This window comes from Bos grunniens, chromosome 3 (genome assembly GCF_055505025.1).
Source record: "Bos grunniens cultivar Pamir isolate PY7600 chromosome 3, Bosgru_T2T1.0, whole genome shotgun sequence".
NCBI lineage: Eukaryota > Metazoa > Chordata > Mammalia > Artiodactyla > Bovidae > Bos > Bos grunniens.
Genome location: NC_141167.1, coordinates 5,962,409 through 5,982,934, shown reverse-complemented (window position 1 = coordinate 5,982,934; position 20,526 = coordinate 5,962,409). Strand labels below are relative to the sequence as shown.

At 47.2% G+C, this 20,526-nt stretch overlaps 1 protein-coding gene across 12 annotated transcripts in view; it reads left to right on the top strand.

The window, feature by feature from the left end:
• AGAP1 (ArfGAP with GTPase domain, ankyrin repeat and PH domain 1) overlaps positions 1-20,526 on the top strand; it is a 572,168-nt gene that overhangs the window by 367,154 nt on the left and 184,488 nt on the right. For all 12 annotated transcript variants that reach the window (XM_086376769.1, XM_086376737.1, XM_086376748.1 and 9 more), the window contains one exon: positions 18,594-18,762. In XM_086376769.1, coding sequence (XP_086232895.1) covers positions 18,594-18,762 — 169 coding nt within the window. The remainder of the gene's footprint in view (positions 1-18,593; positions 18,763-20,526) is intronic.

Below are 20,526 nucleotides of genomic sequence, written 5' to 3'. Positions count from 1 at the left end.
CAGATTATTTAAGAGCCCCAAATCCTTGGTCCCTCTGACACACAGCTCGGCCTCATTCTGGAACTTATTCAGCACAGGCATCCCTGAAGCTTCCGTGACCACAGCTAGACGTTGTTGAAGGAAGCCTTTTTACCCCAGGAATGTTTCCTGTTGTTGAAAACCCAAAACAGTCCTCTTAGGGGGAAGAGACCCTCTCGGAGCAGTGGAATAGAATCGGTAGCACGTGGCCAGATCATAGGCATGACCGTCTGGGAATTAGAGGGAAAACAGGGACCAAACATGGATCCTACCCGGATGGAGACCGATCCCTACAAGTTGATACCAGTGATACCTCCAGACCCCAGATTTGCTCTCTCTGCGCTCCCAGGAGTCTCAACCCCACCCTTCGCCCACTGCGACACCCCCTGGCCTGCTCTGCCCTTCCCTGGAGGCTTGGGAGCCATTGGCAGTGGCTGGCTTGGCCTGCCGGGCTCCGCCTCCCTCCTGCAGTGTAGGTAGCAAGGGGGAGATGTTGGCACAGGTGGGAGAGGGAATGGTGGATTTCAGCCTAGGGGCTTCCTAAAAATCCGTGGTTCTTGCACTGCGGGATGATTGCTTCGGGGGCGGGGGCAGGGGCATGCTCACGGCCCTGCCTCCGTAACTGAGTACACGCGCCCCTGGCCTGTGGTGGAACTTGTCGTGAAGCATCAGCTCCTGCGTCCTTCCCCTTCTGCACGGGGTCAGGCCCCGCTGCTTCTTAGCGTGCCTTTTAAGGTAGACCCTGAGAAACTGGCCAGATGACGTCTGTTTGGAAAACCCAGAGAGAGTCCGTTGGCTCCAGGGGATGTGTGGTGGTGTTGTCTTAAGATCACTTGAGACTCTTCAGAGTGTGTGGTCCAAGAATGCCACCGAGAACTCTTAGCAAATGGAGGCTCCTGGGGCCAGTCGGAGCCCACCCCGCTCCCCACCCCCAGATAGGTGCTGCTGGGTGCGGTGAGTCTCATGGCAAATGGAGGCTCCTGGAGCCAGTCGGAGCCCACCCCGCTCCCCACCCCCAGATAGGTGCTGCTGGGTGGGGTGAGTCTTATGGCCAGTGGAGGCTCCTGGGGCCAGTCGGACCCCACCCCGCTCCCCACCCCAGATAGGTGCTGCTGGGTGCGGTGAGTCTTATGGCAAATGGAGGCTCCTGGGGCCAGTCGGAGCCCACCCCAAGATAGGTGCTGCTGGGTGGGGTGAGTCTCATGGCCAATGGAGGCTCCTGGGGCCAGTCGGACCCCACCCCGCTCCCCACCCCAGATAGGTGCTGCTGGGTGCGGTGAGTCTTATGGCAAATGGAGGCTCCTGGGGCCAGTCGGAGCCCACCCCGCACCCCACCCCAGATAGGTGCTGCTGGGTGGGGTGAGTCTCATGGTAAGACAGAAAACTGGGTTCAGGAAAAAGAAAACAGTTGATTTGATTCATCTTTCTTTCTCAAGATGCTGTTATTAAGTGGAACCTAGAACGCAGTTTAGATAGCACGTGGGGAGCTAAGGTAACGAAGCTGCTTTGGCTTTGCAGGCACTCCGAGTAGAGTGTCCGACTGCCCTGGTCTTTCCTAAGATGCGGGACGTTCGGTGCCAAAAACGCAGGAAGCCCCAGGCAACTGGGACAAGTTGGTCACCGTCCCTGCAGGACTGACCAGCTTCACTGCGCCTTCCTCTCCACGTGCCATTTTTCATGACAACCCTAAATACGTAAATAAGACTGAAACGGTAAAAAGCAAGCTGTTGACGTCTGCTGCGGCCCTGTGGTCTGTATTTTTTTTTGATTCTCGGAAGACCTATGCAACTATAAGACCTTTAAAAAGCCCTAAGTGCTTGACCTTCTTGGAGGAGACACGTCTGAGCGTCCCGAGGTTTCCTGACACTTGGCTGGTTCGTGGTCTGGGTGGGTGAAGGGCTGCCGGTTCTGAGAGCCTTGGATTCGCTCTCTGTGGACTTGAACGTGAGCCCTTAGGCAGCACCTTGATGGAAAAGTGGAGGGGATAATGAGAAAGAACTTGGACCCTCGAGGCCGCACAGTTCAGCACCGCCACCCATTCATCTTCCGTGTCGAGGGGGCTGCCGTCCAGGGCGCGGCTGAAATAACTGCTGACAAGGCTGTGCGCCGGGCATTCCTAAGTGGACCCGTAAGAGTTCACGCGGGGCCGCAGGTCGAGCCAAGGACTCGACGGTGCCCTGACCGGGAAGGTTCCCCTGGCTTCCTCCTGAGCACGAGTGGCTGGCCGACACAGCTGACCGACTCGTACTCGAGGTGCTCAGCGGTTTGAAATCCTCCTTCCTGGATTTCTTTCTCATTCCATGTGCTGCCCGAGTGAGAAGCTGCTGGGCTGCGGTCACTTGCCCCTGCCCTTCGAACCAGATGCTTCTTCTCACAGGACCTTCCTTCCTAATCAAGTGGCTTAGACGTTCCATTTTCACTCAGCTTTTGCTTCTGTATGCCATTGACATTTCTTTGTTTTTTCTCCCCATGGACTCAGACTCTGAATTATCATCAGAATGCTGATTTCAACAAGTTTCTAGTTTCAAAATCATGGGGGGGGTGGGGAATCTACTTTTTTTTGTTTTTTAACAAATGCCAAAATAACAAAAAGATGTGAGATGCTTTCCAGAGCAGGCATTCTTCTCAAAAGAAATATTTCAAGGTAAAAAGGAGGATAATCTTTTGTTGTAAGAGAAGCAACTCTTGCCCGTAACCACTGCTGGTAACTGTCATTTAAAATAACAGAATCCTTGGAATTCTCTGGCAGTCCAGTGGTTAGGACCTTGCACTTCCACTGCCGAGGACCCAGGTTCAATCCCTTGTTGGGGAATGAAGATCTGCAAGCCACATGGCATGGCCAAAAATAAAATAAATAAAATGACTCATCTTTGCATAAAATCAGGACATTTAACTGGATGATTGAGGATTCACAGAGAATCCCTTTGGCCAGCTGCACGCCTGTGAAGGTGCACCCCCATCTCTTGAGGTGGTGAATTGAGTTACACTTGGAAGAATTCTGCCTTGGTCTCCCCAGAATGTTACAGAAGCCAGACTGCAAGGCTGGACAGATAGAATCCAAGCCCGGATTTCCAGATGTGGAAACTCTGAGTCATGGAAGACTGCTAACCCCGAGAAGACAGGCCTCCCTTTCTTCCTGGGAAGACGATGTTGGCGTGTCCTGGCCGTGTCGCACTGCAGCAGTCCGCCTGTTCATCCTGTGATGGGTGGTTACCAGGTCCTGTTGCCCCTGAATAAGCCGTGGTGCCGGAAGCAGTCCTCGGTCTATACACGCCTCTCCAGTCTGGCTTCATTCCAGTCTGATGTCCATCGTGCAGGTGGACCTTCCTGCCCGTCCTCCATGGGAGGTGCTCCCTGGCTCCTCCTGAGGACTGTGCCCTGTGCCCCGGCTGCCCAGGGCTCTTGTGGGCTCAGCGCGCAGGCCACCACCGCAGAGGGGCCTCGTGGCCGAGTGCAGGGCCACACCAGGGCTTCGTGTCAAGCCTTTGCCCCTAGATGGCCTGGGTTCCAAACCTATGCTTGGTAATCCTGGCTCTGCCTTAAAAATCCTGGTGCAATTGGAAGGGAGGAAACTACCCGTATTACACAGCTTAGACGCCCCCCCCCGCCCCGCCGCCACCCCTGCCCAAAGGTAGATTAGCTTTATGTCAGGGTCAGGAGAGAACACACACACAGGGGCGTGATACAGATGCCACAGAATCTTAGCCTGGTACTGGAACCCCCAGGTGGCCCTAATGGGAAAGAACCTGCTTGCCGGTACAGGAGATGCCAGAGACTCAGGTTTGATCCCTGGGTCAGGAAGATCCCTGGGAGGAGAGCACGGCAACCCACTCTAGTAGTCTTGCCTGGAGAATCCCATGGACAGAGGAGCCTGGTGGGCTACAGTCCATGGGGCCACAAAGAGTTGGACACGACTGAGTGACTAACTCTCATTTCACTTACCCACATAACATAAAATGTACCTTCTTTGCCCTTTTTAAGCATATGGTTCAGGACTGAGAAGGCTGTTCATCAGGTTGTACAACAGGCACCTCCATCCGTCTCTGGGATGTTCTCATCTTGCACAAGTGAAACTCTGCCCCTATTAAACACTAACTCTGAATTCCCTCCCCTGGCCCCTGGCAGCCGCCTTCTACTTTTTTGATTCTATGAATTTGACTATCCTGAGTACCTCATATCAGTAGATCATGTAGTATTTGTCTTTTTGTGGCTCGGCTTTCACTTAGCCTCCTGCCTTCAAGGTTCATCCGTGTGGTAGCATTTCTTTCCTTTTTAGGGCCGAGTAATAATCCACTGTATATACATACAATACCATTGGGTATGTACATCCCACAACTCAACCAACTGCAGATCAATATTTTGGGGGAAAAAAAATCCAGAGTTCCAAAAAGCAAAAACTTGAATTTCTCACATGCTAGCAACTATTTACATATCATTTATATCATATTAGGTGTTAGAAATAATCTAGAGATGATATACAGGAAGATAAAGGTTACAGGGGCTTCCCTGGTGGCTCAGATGATAAAGAATCCACCTGCAATGCAGGAGACCTGGGTTTGATCCCTGGGTTGGCACGATCCCCCAGAGGAAGGCATGGCAACCCACTCCACTGTTCTTGCCTGGAGAATCCCATGCACAGAGGAGCCTGGCAGCTGCAGTCCCTGGGGTCACAAAGAATTGGACAGGACAGAGTGACTAAGCACAGCAATATGTGTAAGTTATATGCAAATACTCTGCCGTTTCATATACGGGCCTTGAGCATCTGTGGATTTTGTTGTCCCCCGGGTCCTGGAACCAGTCCCAGTGTGTGCACCGCATGCTGTGTCCATTCATTTGTGGGGCGACACTTGGCTTCTTCCCTTCCTTGGCTGCTGTGAATGTTGTTGTTCAGATGCTGGGTCCTGTCTGGCTCTTTGTGACCCCCATGGACTGCAGGGACACCAGGCTTCCCTGTCATTCACTGTCTCCCGGGAGTTTGCTCAAACGCATGTCCACTGAGTCTCTGATGCTATCTAACCATCTCATCCTCTGCCACTGCTTCCTCCTTTTACCTTCAGTCTTTCCCAGCATCAGGGTCTTCTCCAATGAGTCCACTCTTCACATCAGATAGCCAAAGTATTAGAGTTTCGTAGGTGTGCAAATACCTCTTTGGAGCTTGAAGTTTTACTGTTAAGAACTACAAAGCAGGAGAGCTGTTGAGAAGAGCTGAATTTAAAGATGCCCGACATTAACCAAGGCCCTGGTTGAGAAATACCACAGAGAAACTGGCTGGGCCCTTCATGATCAAGGCGGGTTCTGGAGGCCTAATACCCTGCATGATGGTCTAGAAGCCACATGGTGTGAAAACACCCACCCAGCCCTGCCCACGTGGGCTCTCTGTGTTTGCTGAGTGCCCTCCGAAGGTGAGGGGAGCTGTCCCTCTCTGTTCTTCGGGTAGCCTGAGAAATACTTCTGGCGTTCATTGGCGTTTCAGATAGCATGAGAAATCATTTCTCCTGTGTATCAAGGCTTTCAGGCCCATGGCATGACACCACCACAATAGAATAAAAAATTTCAAGGAATATCTACAACTATTGTTGGCAGAAGGGACCACTGGAAAACTCACACCTTTTACACAAATAGAAAAATGTTAGATTCTTTATCAAAGTCTGCTCCAAGGAATTCCTCATTTATTTATATAGCCCTCAGTGTTCTTGCCTGGAGAATCCCAGGGACAGAGGAGCCTGGTAGGAGGCCGTCTATGGGGTTGCACAGAGTCAGACACGACTGAAGCGACTTAGCAGCAGCAGCAGCAGGGTTTGAAAGTGTTTAGGTTTACAAAGGGAAAAAATGGCCAAAATGCTGGCTTACCATGGTACACTTTGTCTCGATGTTGAGAACAGGATGACCGTAAGTAGCCCAAGATCAGAGAAAGTCTTCCTGTCTTTATAGAAATTAAGCCATCAGATAGGGTAGACTGTGCCTAATTTACTTTTTTTTCTACATTGAAAAACTCTTCTGTCTTCTTGCTTTAAAAAAAAAAAAAAGTATATATATGTTTTTATAATAGCCTGTGAGTTTGAGTAAAGCTTCTAGAGGAATCCACGGGACACTGCCTTAGCAGTACATAGCATATTTCATCCTTGTACCTAATCTGCAGGGCTTCCCAGGTGATGCAGTGGTAAAGAATCTGCCTGCTAATGCAGGAGATGTAGGTTCGATCCCTGGGTGGGGAAGATCCCCTGGAGAAGGAAATGGCAACCCACTCCAGTATTCCTGCCTGGAGAATCCCATGGACAGAGGAGCCTGGCAGGCTACAGTCATCAGGGTTGCAAAAGAGCTGGATACATCTTAGCAAGTAAAACAACATCAGCAACAACTCACTCTGTATCACTTTGTTTTCCACTGGGACCCTGTGAGGGTTGTTAATTGTGGCTGGAAATCCTTACCAAAGGTAGCCAAGTCCAGTCCATCCATTTTCTTCACTGGCAGCAAGTCGCTGTGGAGAACTCTCAGTGGGAGAGCTCGGGCATGGGGGACAGGCGGGAATGCTCTTTCCCTGCTGCCAAGAGATGGGGTTTCATCATTAGACTTTATAAATGCGTGCTGCTCTGGTTCTAGCCCGGTTGCCGGCCGGTTGCTAAAGTGTTGGGAGGAAGGGAGCGATGCAGACTCGGAGGATGGCTTCTTCTCAGGTGTGCCCGTGGCCCCAGATGGAAACCAATCAAGGTGCGATTTATGTTCATTAAGTGCTTGTCAAAACTGAAAAATTTTCTAATCAACAGCAATCTAGCGGCGTCCCCGTCGATGGCTGGGAGTGCCGCCTCTGCCGCAGCGGCTATTTGCCTGTTACAACTCTAGGCTAAGAATCCGCTGATGATTACATTAGGCTAAGCTGCGAAGTAAATGAACCATATCTTATTTAGGTGCCACAAGCTTCAGTGTAGTCCTGCCCCGCAGGGCACTTGATAGCGTTTTATGGCTTTAAAATTAGTGTAGCTTCCCATTGGCTGCAGGGCACTTGCCTGTTATGCCTTTGAACTCAATAAGCAAGGGGAAGGGGGCTTTTGTTTTTCTCCTGTATTTTTCTCCCTTGCATTTTTAGCAATTTTGTTTTGCATCTTTTCCAGACGGCGTTTTGCAATAAAAATGTCTGACTACCCTGTATATGCCTACCCCATCCCACCTCCCCTTCACAAAAAAAATAAAGAAAAAAGGAGAAAGGGAAGAAAAAGTAGAAGATGTCATGCATTTCCAGAGGACAGTTTCTTTCCCCTATCCTGCTAAGTGAGAAATAGCGTTGCAAGTCACCCCCAATGGCTTATCATGTTGGGGTGGCTGCCTCCAGTGGGGACAACACCTATGCTTCGGGAAATGCCCATGTGAAATCACAGGGCAAATATTTCAGTATATTTATTAGACATGAGCAGTAAGAGCCGACATTTATTTAGGGCTTTGGGATTCTTTCAAGTTCTTTCTTTATTATCTCAGTTAATCACAAAAACAATTGCTTGATGAAAGAATTATTATTATCCTTATATTTAAAGATGAGAAATCAGAACCCGGGATGATGAAACAGTCCACAAGCCCTGACAGACAGAGCCTCCAGGCACTCTTACTCTGAGGCCATCCTCTGGCCTGGAGAAGCTCTGTCTTCTGCAGATAGTCTTAATTTAGAAAACCAGAGAATTATGTTAGTCAGTGAATTGACCACTCTTCATTTGAAATGAATCTGATTATATTACTGTAAACCACCTTGGTGGGCAGTAAACAGCATTAGGAAAACAGGGTCACTCCCAAAACAGTGCATCAGGGAGCCAAAAAAGTGTTTTTTTTCTGGACAGGCCTCGTCAGAGTTCTGAAATTAGAGGAAATTCTGTGATGGGCAAAACTTGAAGTGGGACTTTTTCTGTCCATGTTGGGTTAAAACGGTAGAAGAAAATAGTGATCGTTAGTGTCCTAGGAAGATGACTTTGTCTGCTTTTCTGTCTTTAAAAAATCTATTTCTTTAAGTGCTTCACATTCTAGCAAATGCATCCCAAGGAATCTGGAGTTTTAAAAAGGTTCAGATAGATCTAATTATCATTATGGTGAATATTCCTACATAACTCAGACTTTGTCAGATCTAAGTACTGGTCCAGTTGTTTCAAGCCATATTTAATTATAAAAATACTCGTAGAGCCAGGAATGGCGCTGGCTCCTTGAAGTTCACTGCAGTGAACTTTCACTCATGCTTGCCTCTGGAAGAGACCTGCATATCCAACACATTCATTTTGTAAGGCTAGGTTTGAGCATGCATGGGTTACAACTGGGTAATATTCAATTTAACTTAAAATGAGAAAAATCTGTCTTGCAGTGTAAAGCTCAATATACAAGGTCAATCAAGACAGAGACAATCAAGAAGCACAAAGATTATATTCATGATTCATTGTGGAAATTCTCTATTTTGATTTAGTATATTATATTAACCTGTGTTTCCCAGGTGGCTCAGTGGTAAAGAATCCGCCTGCCAGTACAGGAGATGCAGGAGACGTGGGTTCGATCCCTGGGTCAGCAAGATCCCCTGGAGAAGGAAATGGCAACCCACTCCAGTGTTCTTGCCTGGGAAATAATATGGACAGAAAAGCCTGACAGGCTACAGTCCACGGGGTCACAAAGAGTCAGACACAGCTGAGCAACTGAGCATGCATGCATATTAACCTGTGACCCGAGCTTATGTTGGACTTGAGCCCACCATGGACTTGAGCCCAACATTGGACTTGAATGCTGAGAGCATGTGCACTGGAGAGGTTTGCCCTAGGGTGTCGAGCTCCCCTTGATCCGTGAGGGTGCCACACTTGCATGACGTTTCACCAGCCTTCTCTGCTGGTGCGTCTTAGGTTAATTCCCTGGGCGCGGTAAAGCCTTTGTGCAGAATCAAGGGTCGTCAGCTTTGCCTTTGTCTCGTTGCTGTTACACATCCAGTTTGCTGGGTGCCGTCTCCCTGCAGCGGCCACAGGTCACATGGATCCACACTGGTCAAGTGGTCGTCCCGAAGCAGCTCTAGAAGTGAGACTCTGGGATTCTCTTGACCGTCTTGGGAAACCAAACTGATTCTCCCAAGGCTTTTCTCTTTGAAGCTGCCTCCTTCCTTGCTATTATAACTGTGGTCCTGTGGCGATAAGGAGAAATTGTCCTCTTTGAGGTATGTGATCTGAATGGATGTGGCCAGAAGATTTCTCGTAGTATTATAATATCTTCCTGGTATCTTTAGGGTGTCACTCTCCTCTGTGCCGGTGACTATATATGAGGCTATTGTTTATTATTCATACGTGTCAGACTTGAGCGTTCGCTGGTGTCTTTGAAGGGATGGTATTGTGTATGTCTTTATAGAGGTATTTCCTTTGAAAATAGTATTAAGCAGAGTTTGGGAATGGCAGGACATCTGACAATGTCTTCTCTTACATACTTTTTTTTTTTTTTTTTTGAGCCCAGAAGTAAAGGTTTTTAAAAATAGGATTTATACAGACTTCTATTCTTCTTGAAACTGGACATACGTGAAGTGTAGTGGAAATGGGGAAGACTGAGTTATTCCCCTTCTCCAGGAGAAGACAGACAGGGTGCTGACCGTGTCTAGTACCTGCACTGCCCCCAGTTGTGTGCATAAAATCACACACACCCAGCCCGTGGCTGGTTTGTGAACATTAAGCTGGACTCGTGGTTCTGGGGCCCGTATACTTTCTTCAAAATCGAGGCATCTGAATGAGTTTTTGTTTCTGTGGATTATATCTATTGATGTTTGTCATGGGAGAAATTAGAACAGAAAAAAATTTTATATTCTAGAATTCATTTAAAATAATAATAACCTACCCATTACATACTATCCCACAAACATTGTTTATGAAAAAGATATTTTCCAAAATAAAAGGAAATTGTGAGCAGAGTAGCATTGTTTTCCTTTTTTCAAAGCACTTTTAAAGTGTGTAAAAAAAACTCTGATAAAGATATTTGGCTGGAAGAGGGAGGAGTTTTTTTTTTAAATGTCGTGTGCTTTTAAAATTTTCTGTTTTTGAAGCGTAGTTGATTCACAATGGCATGTTAATTTCTCCTCTGCAGCGCAGTGATCCAGCGATTCGTGTGTGCATTCTTTTTCACATTCTTTTCCATTATGCTTTATTATATGATATTGAATATACGGCCCTGTGCTGTGTAGTAGCATCTTGTTGCTTATCCCTCCTATATATACTACTTTGAATCTGCTAACCTCAAACTCCCAATCCCTCCTTCCCCCACTCCCCTCCCACCCCAGCAACTTCACGTCTGTCCTCTATGGCTGTGAGTCTGTCTCCTAGATCAGTCATTTGTTGTGTCATATTTTAGATTTCTCTATATAAATGCCATCATATGACATTTGTCTTTCTCTGCCTGGCTTACTGCGCTCAGTATGTTCATCTCTACGTTCATCCATGTTGCTGCAAGTGGCATTATTTCTTTCTTTTTTTTTTATGGCTGAGTAGCAGCCTTTTGTATGTGTGTACCACTTCTTTGGGGGCTTCCCTGGTGGCTCAGAGGTTAAAGCGTCTGCCTCCAATGCAGGAGACCCGGGTTCAGTCCCTGGGTCGGGAAGATCCCCTGGAGAAGGAAATGGTAACCCACTCCAGTACTCTTACCTGGAGAATCCCATGGACGGAGAAGCCTGGTATGCTACAGTCCACAGGGTCGCAGAGTCGGCCACGACTGAGCGGCCTCACTTCACTTGCACCACTTCTCTACCCGTTCATCTGTCAGTGGACTTTTGAGTTGTCTCCATGTCCTGGCTATTGTCAGTAGTGCTGCAGTGAACACTGGGCTGCGTGTGTCTTTTTGAATTATAATTTTGTCTGGATACTTGGGCTTCCCAGGGGGCACAGTTGTAAAGAATCTGCCTGCCAATGCAGGAGACACAAGAGATGGGGGTTTGGTCCTTGGGCCAGGAAGATCCCCTGGAGTAGGAAACAGCAGCCCACTTCACTGTTCTTGCCTGGGAAATTCCACGGACAGAGGAGCCTCTCGGGCTACAGTCCGTGGGATCACAAAGACTCAGACGTGATTGAGCGACTAGGAGTGGGATTATTGGATCACATAGCAGCTCTAGCTTCTGAGGAACCTCCATACTGTTTTCCATACTGCTGCAGCAATTTATATTCCCACCAACAGTGTAGGAGGGCTGAGGGAGGAGCACTTTAATAGCCATTTCAGATTGTGGGTCTTCTCGGGTACTGCACCAAAACTCTACATGTGACAGTTTCTTAAAGATTAGGAATTCAATGAAGTTTACTTTCCTTGCTGATTTAAAATCCAATGACCTGTCTTGCACTTTGAATGAATTTGTATCCATGCATGTGACATTCAGCGTCAATCGTTTCAGAAAGCTTGTTTAACTGAGGTATGCGATTTCCAAATGGTGACACTTTTCATTGAGTTGTTGTTCAGTGTCCGACTCTTTACAACCCCAGGAACACCAGGCTTCCCTGTCCTTCACTATCTCCCAGAGTTTGTGCAAACTCATGTCTACTGAATCGGTGATGCCATCCAACCATCTCATCCTCTGTCACCACCTTCTCCTCCTTCCCTCAATCTTTCCCAGCATCAGGGTCTTTTCCAGTGAATTGGCTCTTCACATCAGGTGGCCAAAGGATTGGAGTTGCAGCTTCAGCATCAGTCCTTCCAACGAATATTCAGGATTGACTGGTTTGATCTCTTTGTGGTCCAAGGGCCTCTCAAGAGTCTTTTCCAGCAGTGCCGCAGTTCGAAAGCATCAATTCTTCAGCACTCAGCCTTCTTTATGGTCCAACTCTCACATCCATCCGTACATGACTACTGGAAAAACTATAGCTTTGACTATGCAGACCTTTGTCAGCAAAGTGATGTCTCTGCCTTTTAATACACTGTTTAGGTTTGTCCTAGCTTTTCTTCAAGGAGCAAGCATCTTTTAAATCGACCACTGTTTCCATTTCTCCCCATCTACTTGCCTTGAAGTGATGGGACTGGATGCCATGAACTTAGTTTTTTGAGTATTGAGTTTTAAGCCAGCTTTTTCACTCTCTTCTTTCACTTTCTTAAAGGGCTCTTTAGTTCCTCTTCACTTTCTGCCATGAGGGTGGTGTCATCTGCATATCTGAGATTCTTGATCTTTCTTCCAGGCAATCTTGATTCCAGCTTGTGATACATCCACCCTGGCACCTCTCATGATGTAATCTGCATATAAGTCAAATAAGCAGGTGACAATATGCAGCCTTGACGTACTCCTTTCCCAATTTTGAACCAGTCTGTTGTTTCATGTCCTGTTCTAACTGTTGCTTCTTGACCTGCATACAGGTTTCTCAGGAGGAAGGTCAGGTGGTCTGGTATTTCCATCTCTTTAATAATTTTTCACAGTTTCTTGTGATTCACACAGTCAGAGGCTTTAATGTAGCCAACGAATCAAAAGTAAATGTTTTTCTGGAGCTCTCTTGCTTTTTCGATGATCCAATGAATGTTGGCAATTTGGTCTCTAGTCCCTCTGCCTTTTCTAAATCAGGGTCTTTTAATACCCCTCAAATCACATTCATTAATATCACCACCAGTCTTGTCAGAAAAAAGTCTCTGGGTATTTAGAAGTTATCAATCTCATGGTGAGAGTTACAAGTTTTCAAACTTCACATCATCACTGCTACTGTTGCTGCTAAGTCACTTCAGTCGTGTCCGACTCTGTGCGACCCCATAGATGGCAGCCCAACAGGCTCCCCCGTCCCTGGGATTCTCCAGGCAAGAACACTGGAGTGGGTTGCCATTTCCTTCTCCAATGCATGAAAGTGAAAGTGAAGTTGCTCAGTCATGTCCGACTCCTAGTGACCCCATGGACTGCAGCCCACCAGGCTCCTCCATCCATGGGATTTTCCAGGCAATAGTACTGGAGTGGGGTGCCATTGCCTTCTCCTCACATCATCACTAGAAAGCTCAAATTCTACCACTGGCCACAAACACTGTCAGCTGCTTTCCTTGCAGTACTTACTTTGTTCATTTTCAAGAAAATATCTGCCAAGCACCCAAGACTGAATCACCACAGTTAGTGTCTGACATAGTCCTTCTTTCAAGTAGAAGTGTTGCCCCCACAAACAAGTGACAAATTCAGCTTGTGAATGAAACACTTGGGGAAGAGCTTTCCTGCTTTCAAAGTGCAGCAGAAACCCTGAAGTATACTTGCCGTGGCATCACCCGAGAAATTTAAAGACTCAGAGGTTACCATTGTTTTTAATTGGTAGGTTTTGGTTTATTAAGAACATCCTGGAGTGAAGCTGTTTTTTGTTTGCATTTTGAGAGCGTAGGAATCAGTAAAATAAAGACAATGTGCGGCACAACCTGGTTACCACGGTCTCGCTCCACGCTGAGACACCATCAGGGTTTATCACTCACACCGCTTCTGTACCATCAAAGCAAATTTCAACACAGGGAAAAAGCAAGCGATGTCTTGGGGTTGTTTTGAAAATAGTGTTGAACCTGTGAATCCCCTGATAGGGTGTTGAAGACCACACTTTGAGGATTGCTGAATTTAGATTATGCAAAGAGAAAATGCTTGATTAGATTAGCCGTGACACAAAGACCAAAGCAAAGCATTAGTCTGTCCTAACAGTTATCTCACTTAGACAAAATATTAGAGAGTAATAGAAAAGTGTAAATTTCTCAACATTTTATGTACAGTTAGGAACCAGAACTTATTGAGAAAACCTAATTGGAATACAGATCCCTATAATTCTTTCCATCATGTAATTACAGAAACGAATAGTGTTAATCCTTTAAAAAGTACATGTGAAATCGGAGTGGTGCTGATTGCATTTCAGAGCCGTGTGCTTTATTCTGATGATCTAACTCTGAGATGCCAATCACATCATGGATGCATTTGGGTTTCGCTCTAAGATCTTGTTAAACTGCTTTCTGGTACCCTATGAATACATGAAGCAAACCATCTTTCACCAGACAGCCAAAGGTAACAAAGGGATGGGAAGCAGTGAGAATCAATATAGTAAGAGTATTTTTAGGGACTATTGATGGATTGCTGTATTTTGAGCTTAACTTCAAGGGCCAAATGCCCCCAAGCTGACTAAGATGAACTCACCATTTACTGAGAACTGTAGGGCGTCAGGCACACAGAGGGCTCTGGGATGGCCACGACAACACCCACACACTGTTCCCTTGGCTGTCTGGGGAGAGCTCCTGGATGGGTTTTTTAGGAGCCTCGTGCAGTATTTTGATAGGGACTTGATGCCAGTCTCCTGGCTGGAACTTGGTGCTTCTTCAGTGATGACCTTTCAGTCTTGGTAAGTCGTAACTGTGAGATTTTAGGACAGAACCGTTACCACAGCACATTCATTAATGCTCCAATCAGGAGGGATCTGGTACACCCACCAAGGTGCCCAGGGCTCCGGGCTGTCTCCAGAGGTGGCCCGAGGAAGGTGGGAGCCACGTGGAGCCGTGCTGCCGTCAGCAAGCTGGAAGCTGTGGGTCCCTGACACGCTCTCAGTTGCTAGCAGGTTCCCTCACTGTACCTCATTTGCATCTGGGACATCAATTAGCATGTTTGTTGAGGCTAATTGAATGAAACTCAATCATAGCTCTTAATTGCTTGACTATGTGAAAAGAAATCACATTAATGCAGCTAATTAAGTGTACGGCAATAGATGCAACATAATTAGGAGGAAAATGTAAAAAACAAGGGATGGCAAAGGTGCGGGAGCCGGGTGGCAGGGGGGCGCCAGGCGCGGTTACGGAGCTCCAGCCACCCGGTCCGGGACGGTCCCTCCGCTCCGGCGCCTGCTTGCAAAAAATAATCCAGGCAACGAGCACGGACAACTTGAGAAGAAAAATGCAAATAGGTTTGCAATTACTACTTTTTCAAGCTGTTGAGGGGCAGGAGATGGCACCTCTGGGGGGCCAGGCTCTTGAGTGGGCCCCAGGGACTTGTTAAGTGCTGTTTAAAAGTACTTGGCTTTGAATTACCCTCATGCCTTGTTAAAGGGTTTTTTCCCCTTTTATCCTCGATCAGCATTTTTCTACCAGGAACACGGGGAAGGGATGTATCTGGAACATTTGCATATCAAAATCAAGCTCGCCGGCTTTATTTCGCCCTGCGAGGTCCCTACTTTGGACCACTGGGCCCCACGTCCCACTTCTAAAGAGGCGACATTATTTAGAGGTTGTAGCTTCAATTGCTCAAGTCCCAAGCTGGGGCCAGATGAAAAGGGTAATTCTTGCAAAACCAGAAAACTCCCGTGTTGTTTCTCTTGGGAGAAGCTAGAAGCCAGTGATTCAGGTATCCACCTGTTTCTGAAAACACCAAGCTGAAAGACTTGTGTGGACTAGGAAATGCATCTTGTAAAGGTTTTAGCAATGTTAGAGGCTTGAAATTTAGGAATTGCCAAACTTACCCTCTGAATTTCTTAAGAACTAATTCTTCTGTGCTTTGAAGCACCTAACTCAAGCAGGAAAAACAGATCCCTCAGCCTGTGCTGAGCCAAAGATAAATGGGTCCCTTTGCTGCATTCAGATCTGGAGAGCTGGCACTTGGTACATTTCTATAATAAATTTAAATAAAATATCCTGGTTATTGTATGTTAAAACATGCCTATTAAAAAGGAGGCCATGCTGAGGCTTAGTCACTCTCTGATTAGGCTCATTTCAGAGCCCATAAGCCATAAATGCTCAATTACACTCCTGTTATTGTATTTTAATTTGTTAAGAATTGGCATTAAAGAAGAAAGTTATAGCAAGTTGATATTTTTAAAGGAGTAACTATGCAAGAAGGAATTCATTATTTACAAGTCCTAACTTTGGTTTTGAAACTTGAGGTTTGCCCCTTTTCAGTAGATATCAATGGAAGTAAGTGAAAACTGCTTGAGAACAACCTTTTTTCACAATGACCTTGACCCTTGGTCCTGTGCTGACTGAAGGTCACTTTCCATGTTTTTTTGTTCGCTGGCCTCTTGATAAGCTGCGTCCAGAGACCTCGGTGTTTCCTCCCATCTGCCTTATCCTTCAGCCTAATCTAAGGATAACGACTTTCTTTCTATCCTTAGTCCTCATCCTTTTGAAATCACAATTTTTTTCATAGTAAATAATATTTGTGGTGGGAGTCGGGGGGCGCAGTTTCTAAGCATCTTAACTTTCAAGTGGTATCTTTTAGTCTGTTCCCAGTTGGACACAGAACCTCCCTTCCCGAAACCTGTGATAACTCTCCTTCCAACATGCCCATGGCCAACCCCGGCAGATGTCCCCCCAAGAGATGGGAGATGACATGCCTGGCTGGTCCAGCCCCGGGTGCATCAGTGCCTATGCCCCCGGCTTCCCCCACTGACGGCGTACGAGCTGGTGCAGCCACTTCCATCTGGATGGTTTATCATCGCTGAGGAAGGCCCAGCCTCGCCCCTCCCTGGAGGAACTGGTCTGAGTTCACCCCCACTGTGGTGCACCCCCTGATCCTTCCTCTATCTGTCTGCAGGCCCATGTTCCTCCTAAGCCTAGCCGTGGCTTTTTGAGCTTCTGTTATGTGCTAAGAATTGTCCGTCTGAGGTCTGTCCTTGGGCGGTCGCCTGTGACCCCGTTGCATCTTCTTTTGCTGGGCTGGTGCTCGGCGAACCTTCTGGGGTTCTGTATTCTCCATCACAGGCTCCCCTCATGTGATGGAGTTTCTCTTCCAGCACTTCCTCCTCCTCTGTTGAGAATTCTCCCAGCCCCTTTCCTGAGTCTGGAGTGGCCCCCATGTGGCCACGACTCTCAGCTGCTTAGGTTCCAGGGGGAGGTGTGATGCTCAGCCGGTTTTCCCCCCTGCATATGGCCGAGAGAGGACGGCTCTGTCTGTCCTGACAACTCAATTTGGGTTCTTGCCACGGGTTGGAATCTTGGACTTTGGATTCCTTCTTGGGCCATAATTTCTATCAGAAAACTTCCTGCTTCTGGATAGACCAGTCCCTGCTTCTCAGCTGCTTCACCTCCTGAAATATTGACCTTGTCTTGCAATTAAAAGAAGCCAGCAGGGTCCTTCTCTTGGCTTCCCTGGTACTTTGCGTCTCCTCTCGCGTGTCCGTCACACACCTTGACCGACTTTCCTGGCCCCTCTGACTGTGCAGTCTGCTGCTAGACCATCGCCTCCTTCTCTCCCTGCATCTACTGGCCCTGCTGACGGGTAGCTATGAGGAAACAACTCGCTGCTCCTGTCTCCCTGGGCCCCTTGCAGCCCACACACTGGCTCCTTTGGTAGTTCTTCTAAAATTAGATTGATTTAAACTCGATTGCTTATACGAAATACACATATATTGGTTTTTCTTTGATGTCGTAAAATGAATCCCCCCAGGATTCTGCCAGGCTTCCCAGGCTGCACTAGTGGTAAAGAACCTGCCTGCCAATGCGGGAGACGTAAGAGACATGGGTTCAATCGCTGGGTCAGGAAGATCCCTTGGAAGAGGAAGTGGCAACCCCACTCCAGCAGTCTTGCCTGGAGAATCCCATGGACAAAGCAGCCTGGTGGGCTACAGTCCTGGGGTCAAAAAGAGTCTGACACAACTGAAGCGACTTAGCAAACACGCACGAAGGATTCTGCCAAGGAAGGAATCTGTTTATTTCCTTCCCTGGTTCGTCTTAAAACACTTGAAATATTATTTACCCAACAGTGATTTACATAGACTGCATCGTTTCTCAGTGTGCGACGTTGGTTTAATGATATGTCTGCAGAGACAAGGGGGCTTATTGCCCATAAAAACGCATGAAAAGATCAATAACTCCTAATGCGCCAAGAGACCCCTCACCCTGGCTCTCAGTTGCCGTCTCATCTCTGCCCATCCATCAGCTGACTCCTAAGTATTGTTTTCCTCCACGTGGAATTGGATGACAGCCCACTGTGTACCTAGACTTCTCCTTAGTTCCATGATAACTGCTAGTCGTTCACCTCCGAAACACAGACAGCAGCAAGACACTGTTTTTGGGTACAGCGAATCCCTTGAAGAAACCTCACACTGAGTATAAATAATGTGCTTTCTACTTGAACATCCAGCTCTTGTCCATCCATCAGGGACCTCTATGTTTTTTCAGCACCCTACTACTGACACCTCAGACATCTTCCTGAACAAAACGCTTGGCCTCTGAGTTAGAGTGTTTACCTGAGTTCCCAGCAGACAACTTAGCTAGACATTCAAGGGTATCGCCATCAGAGACAAAAAGGTTATTACAAAATAGTTCCTACTCCATGGAGTTTTCCCTGCAACTCACAGAAGAGCCCAGGTTCCTCATGTGCCATCTGATAAGTATCAGCTCACAGAGTAGGATTTCATGTCCATATTTATTTTCTTTATCCTCCCGCATAGAAGCATCTACTGCGTCTCCTTATCTCCAGCGCCTGGGCTAGTTCAGGACACAGAGGCAGAGCTGATTTCAGTATAATGATGACGCCATCAGGACAAGACAGATCAAAGCCTCCTTATTTTTTAAAGCGCTCACCACCATGGAAGGGTCATAGGATGATGCCTCATGATGTCTCATAGAACCTCTTGTCCTAGATTGTAGAAGGTCTCCCTTTTAATCTCTCTTGGGTGTTTTAACGTTTTGAACAGGATTACATGCAGAATGTTCACGGTAAAGAGATTGATCTTCTGAGAACCACTGTGAAAGTCCCAGGGAAGAGGCCCCCCCGAGCCACGTCGGCCTGCGCGCCCATCTCCAGCCCGAAAACCAATGGCCTGTCCAAGGACATGAGCAGCTTGCACATTTCACCGAATTCAGGTAAGCTCACAGCCGACCTGCCGAAGAGATCCAGCCCAGCTCTAGCGATGGGTGGCCCTGATGTGGGAGACAGCGCTGAGCTTCTCGGGTTAAGGGGAGGCTTTGCCCGTTGGACTGTAGGCTAAGGGACACCCTCTCACATCTTCCACGGGTGCTTGTTCACCCTACAGCTTGGGCCCCAGCACTGCCCACAAGCAAACTGTGGCACTTTGAGTCACAGCTGCGTGGACCGCTGGGCTTTTCCAGGGCTGGTGGCTGAAAGTTGCATCTTACACGTGATGGAGGATTTAAGGGCCCTCGGAAAAACATCAATTCACCGTTAAAGTGTCAAGGATTAGTCCTAACTAATTTGTCATAAATGTGCATAGAAAAATGGAAACACCAATTTGGAGCAAGATTTAAAGCAAACCATTGGACCTGCACAAAATCTCAGACTCAGTTTTGTATTGTAACTGTTATGTCTTCTTCGACACAGCTTTTGGTCTTCTGCATTCTCTTTTAAAGGAGGATTTGTCTTTCATTCAGCATCAGAGAAAATCAGTGTTTCTCAAAATAGAGGTGCTGAGAAATTCCTAGCCTCGGTGTACAACGCAAGCCCTCCAGGGTATTGTGGTTCATTGTTGTATAAGAGTCTTGGCAAACCATGCTGTGGCTTTTGCCTTCCTTGATTTCTTATCAGAGGAAAGGTGGTGAGGACTTAAAGTCTTCCCACCAACAAACTCGGACTCCTCCAACAAATGGAATCCCTTAACAGATTTCAGTTATTTCCTTTTTTGTCTCCAGCTTGCATCTGATTTTCTCAAAATAGATTTCTGTGCTGCAGTCGTTCCTAGCATGTGTCCCTGCCTCTTAAACACGCTGCCTTTTTTTCCTTTCTGAAATGCTAAATGCTTTTAGAGAGGAATGATGCTGACCCCATCGTTCCACGGTGTGAATGACATTGTTGGCCAAAGGAGGCTAATAAAAAGGAGATAGAATTTGGGGTCTGCCAGCCTGTGCCCTACTGCCGGGTACTGCACGGTGTTGGGTAGGTAACTGACCACACTTCCCATGAGGCTGGTCCGGCCTGGCCTGCCTCCATCACACAGGTGTGATGGCAGGTACTGTGGAAACCCGTAAACACAACACAAACGTCAGCTGTTGTTACTAATCTAAGTAAAACTCGGCTTTCTCATAACAGAGACATTAGTTCATTCCAGGAAGCAGATAAGGTTACCTTATGGGGTCTCATGGCCTACTGACCTTCCTTCCAAGAGATACGTGAATTTTCCCTTTCAGGATGGTGTGCTAACTCTATAGGAAGAGAGAAAATTGCCCAAGGAAAAAAATTTTTTCTATAGTGAATAAAAAGCTGATGTCTTCATTTTAAACTATTTTTTTTTTGTTCAAAAAGTACTTATTGAGTATCTATTCCATGCCAGGGATTGTGTGTTGTGTGGATCCCAAGTTCCCGACCTCCAGAACTTCCATGCAAGGCAGTCCACCCTTAATGGAAAGTCACCAACTTTCCATTTCCCCTTCTAACCAACCGTCATGCCACATCTCTCCATTTATTTATTCAAATCAACAAGCACATATGAAGTTTCTAATGTGTGCTGGTCACTGTCCTGCACTCCAGGGGAACAGAAATATGAGATGTTATCCCTGCCCTCCGGAATCTCAGCCTCTGGGTAGTGGGAGAGATGAGTAGATGAATCAGTGCATTGGCGCATAGTCAGGGCAGGTAAGCGGGTGTGAAGGCGGGTGTGAAGGCCCAAGGCCATG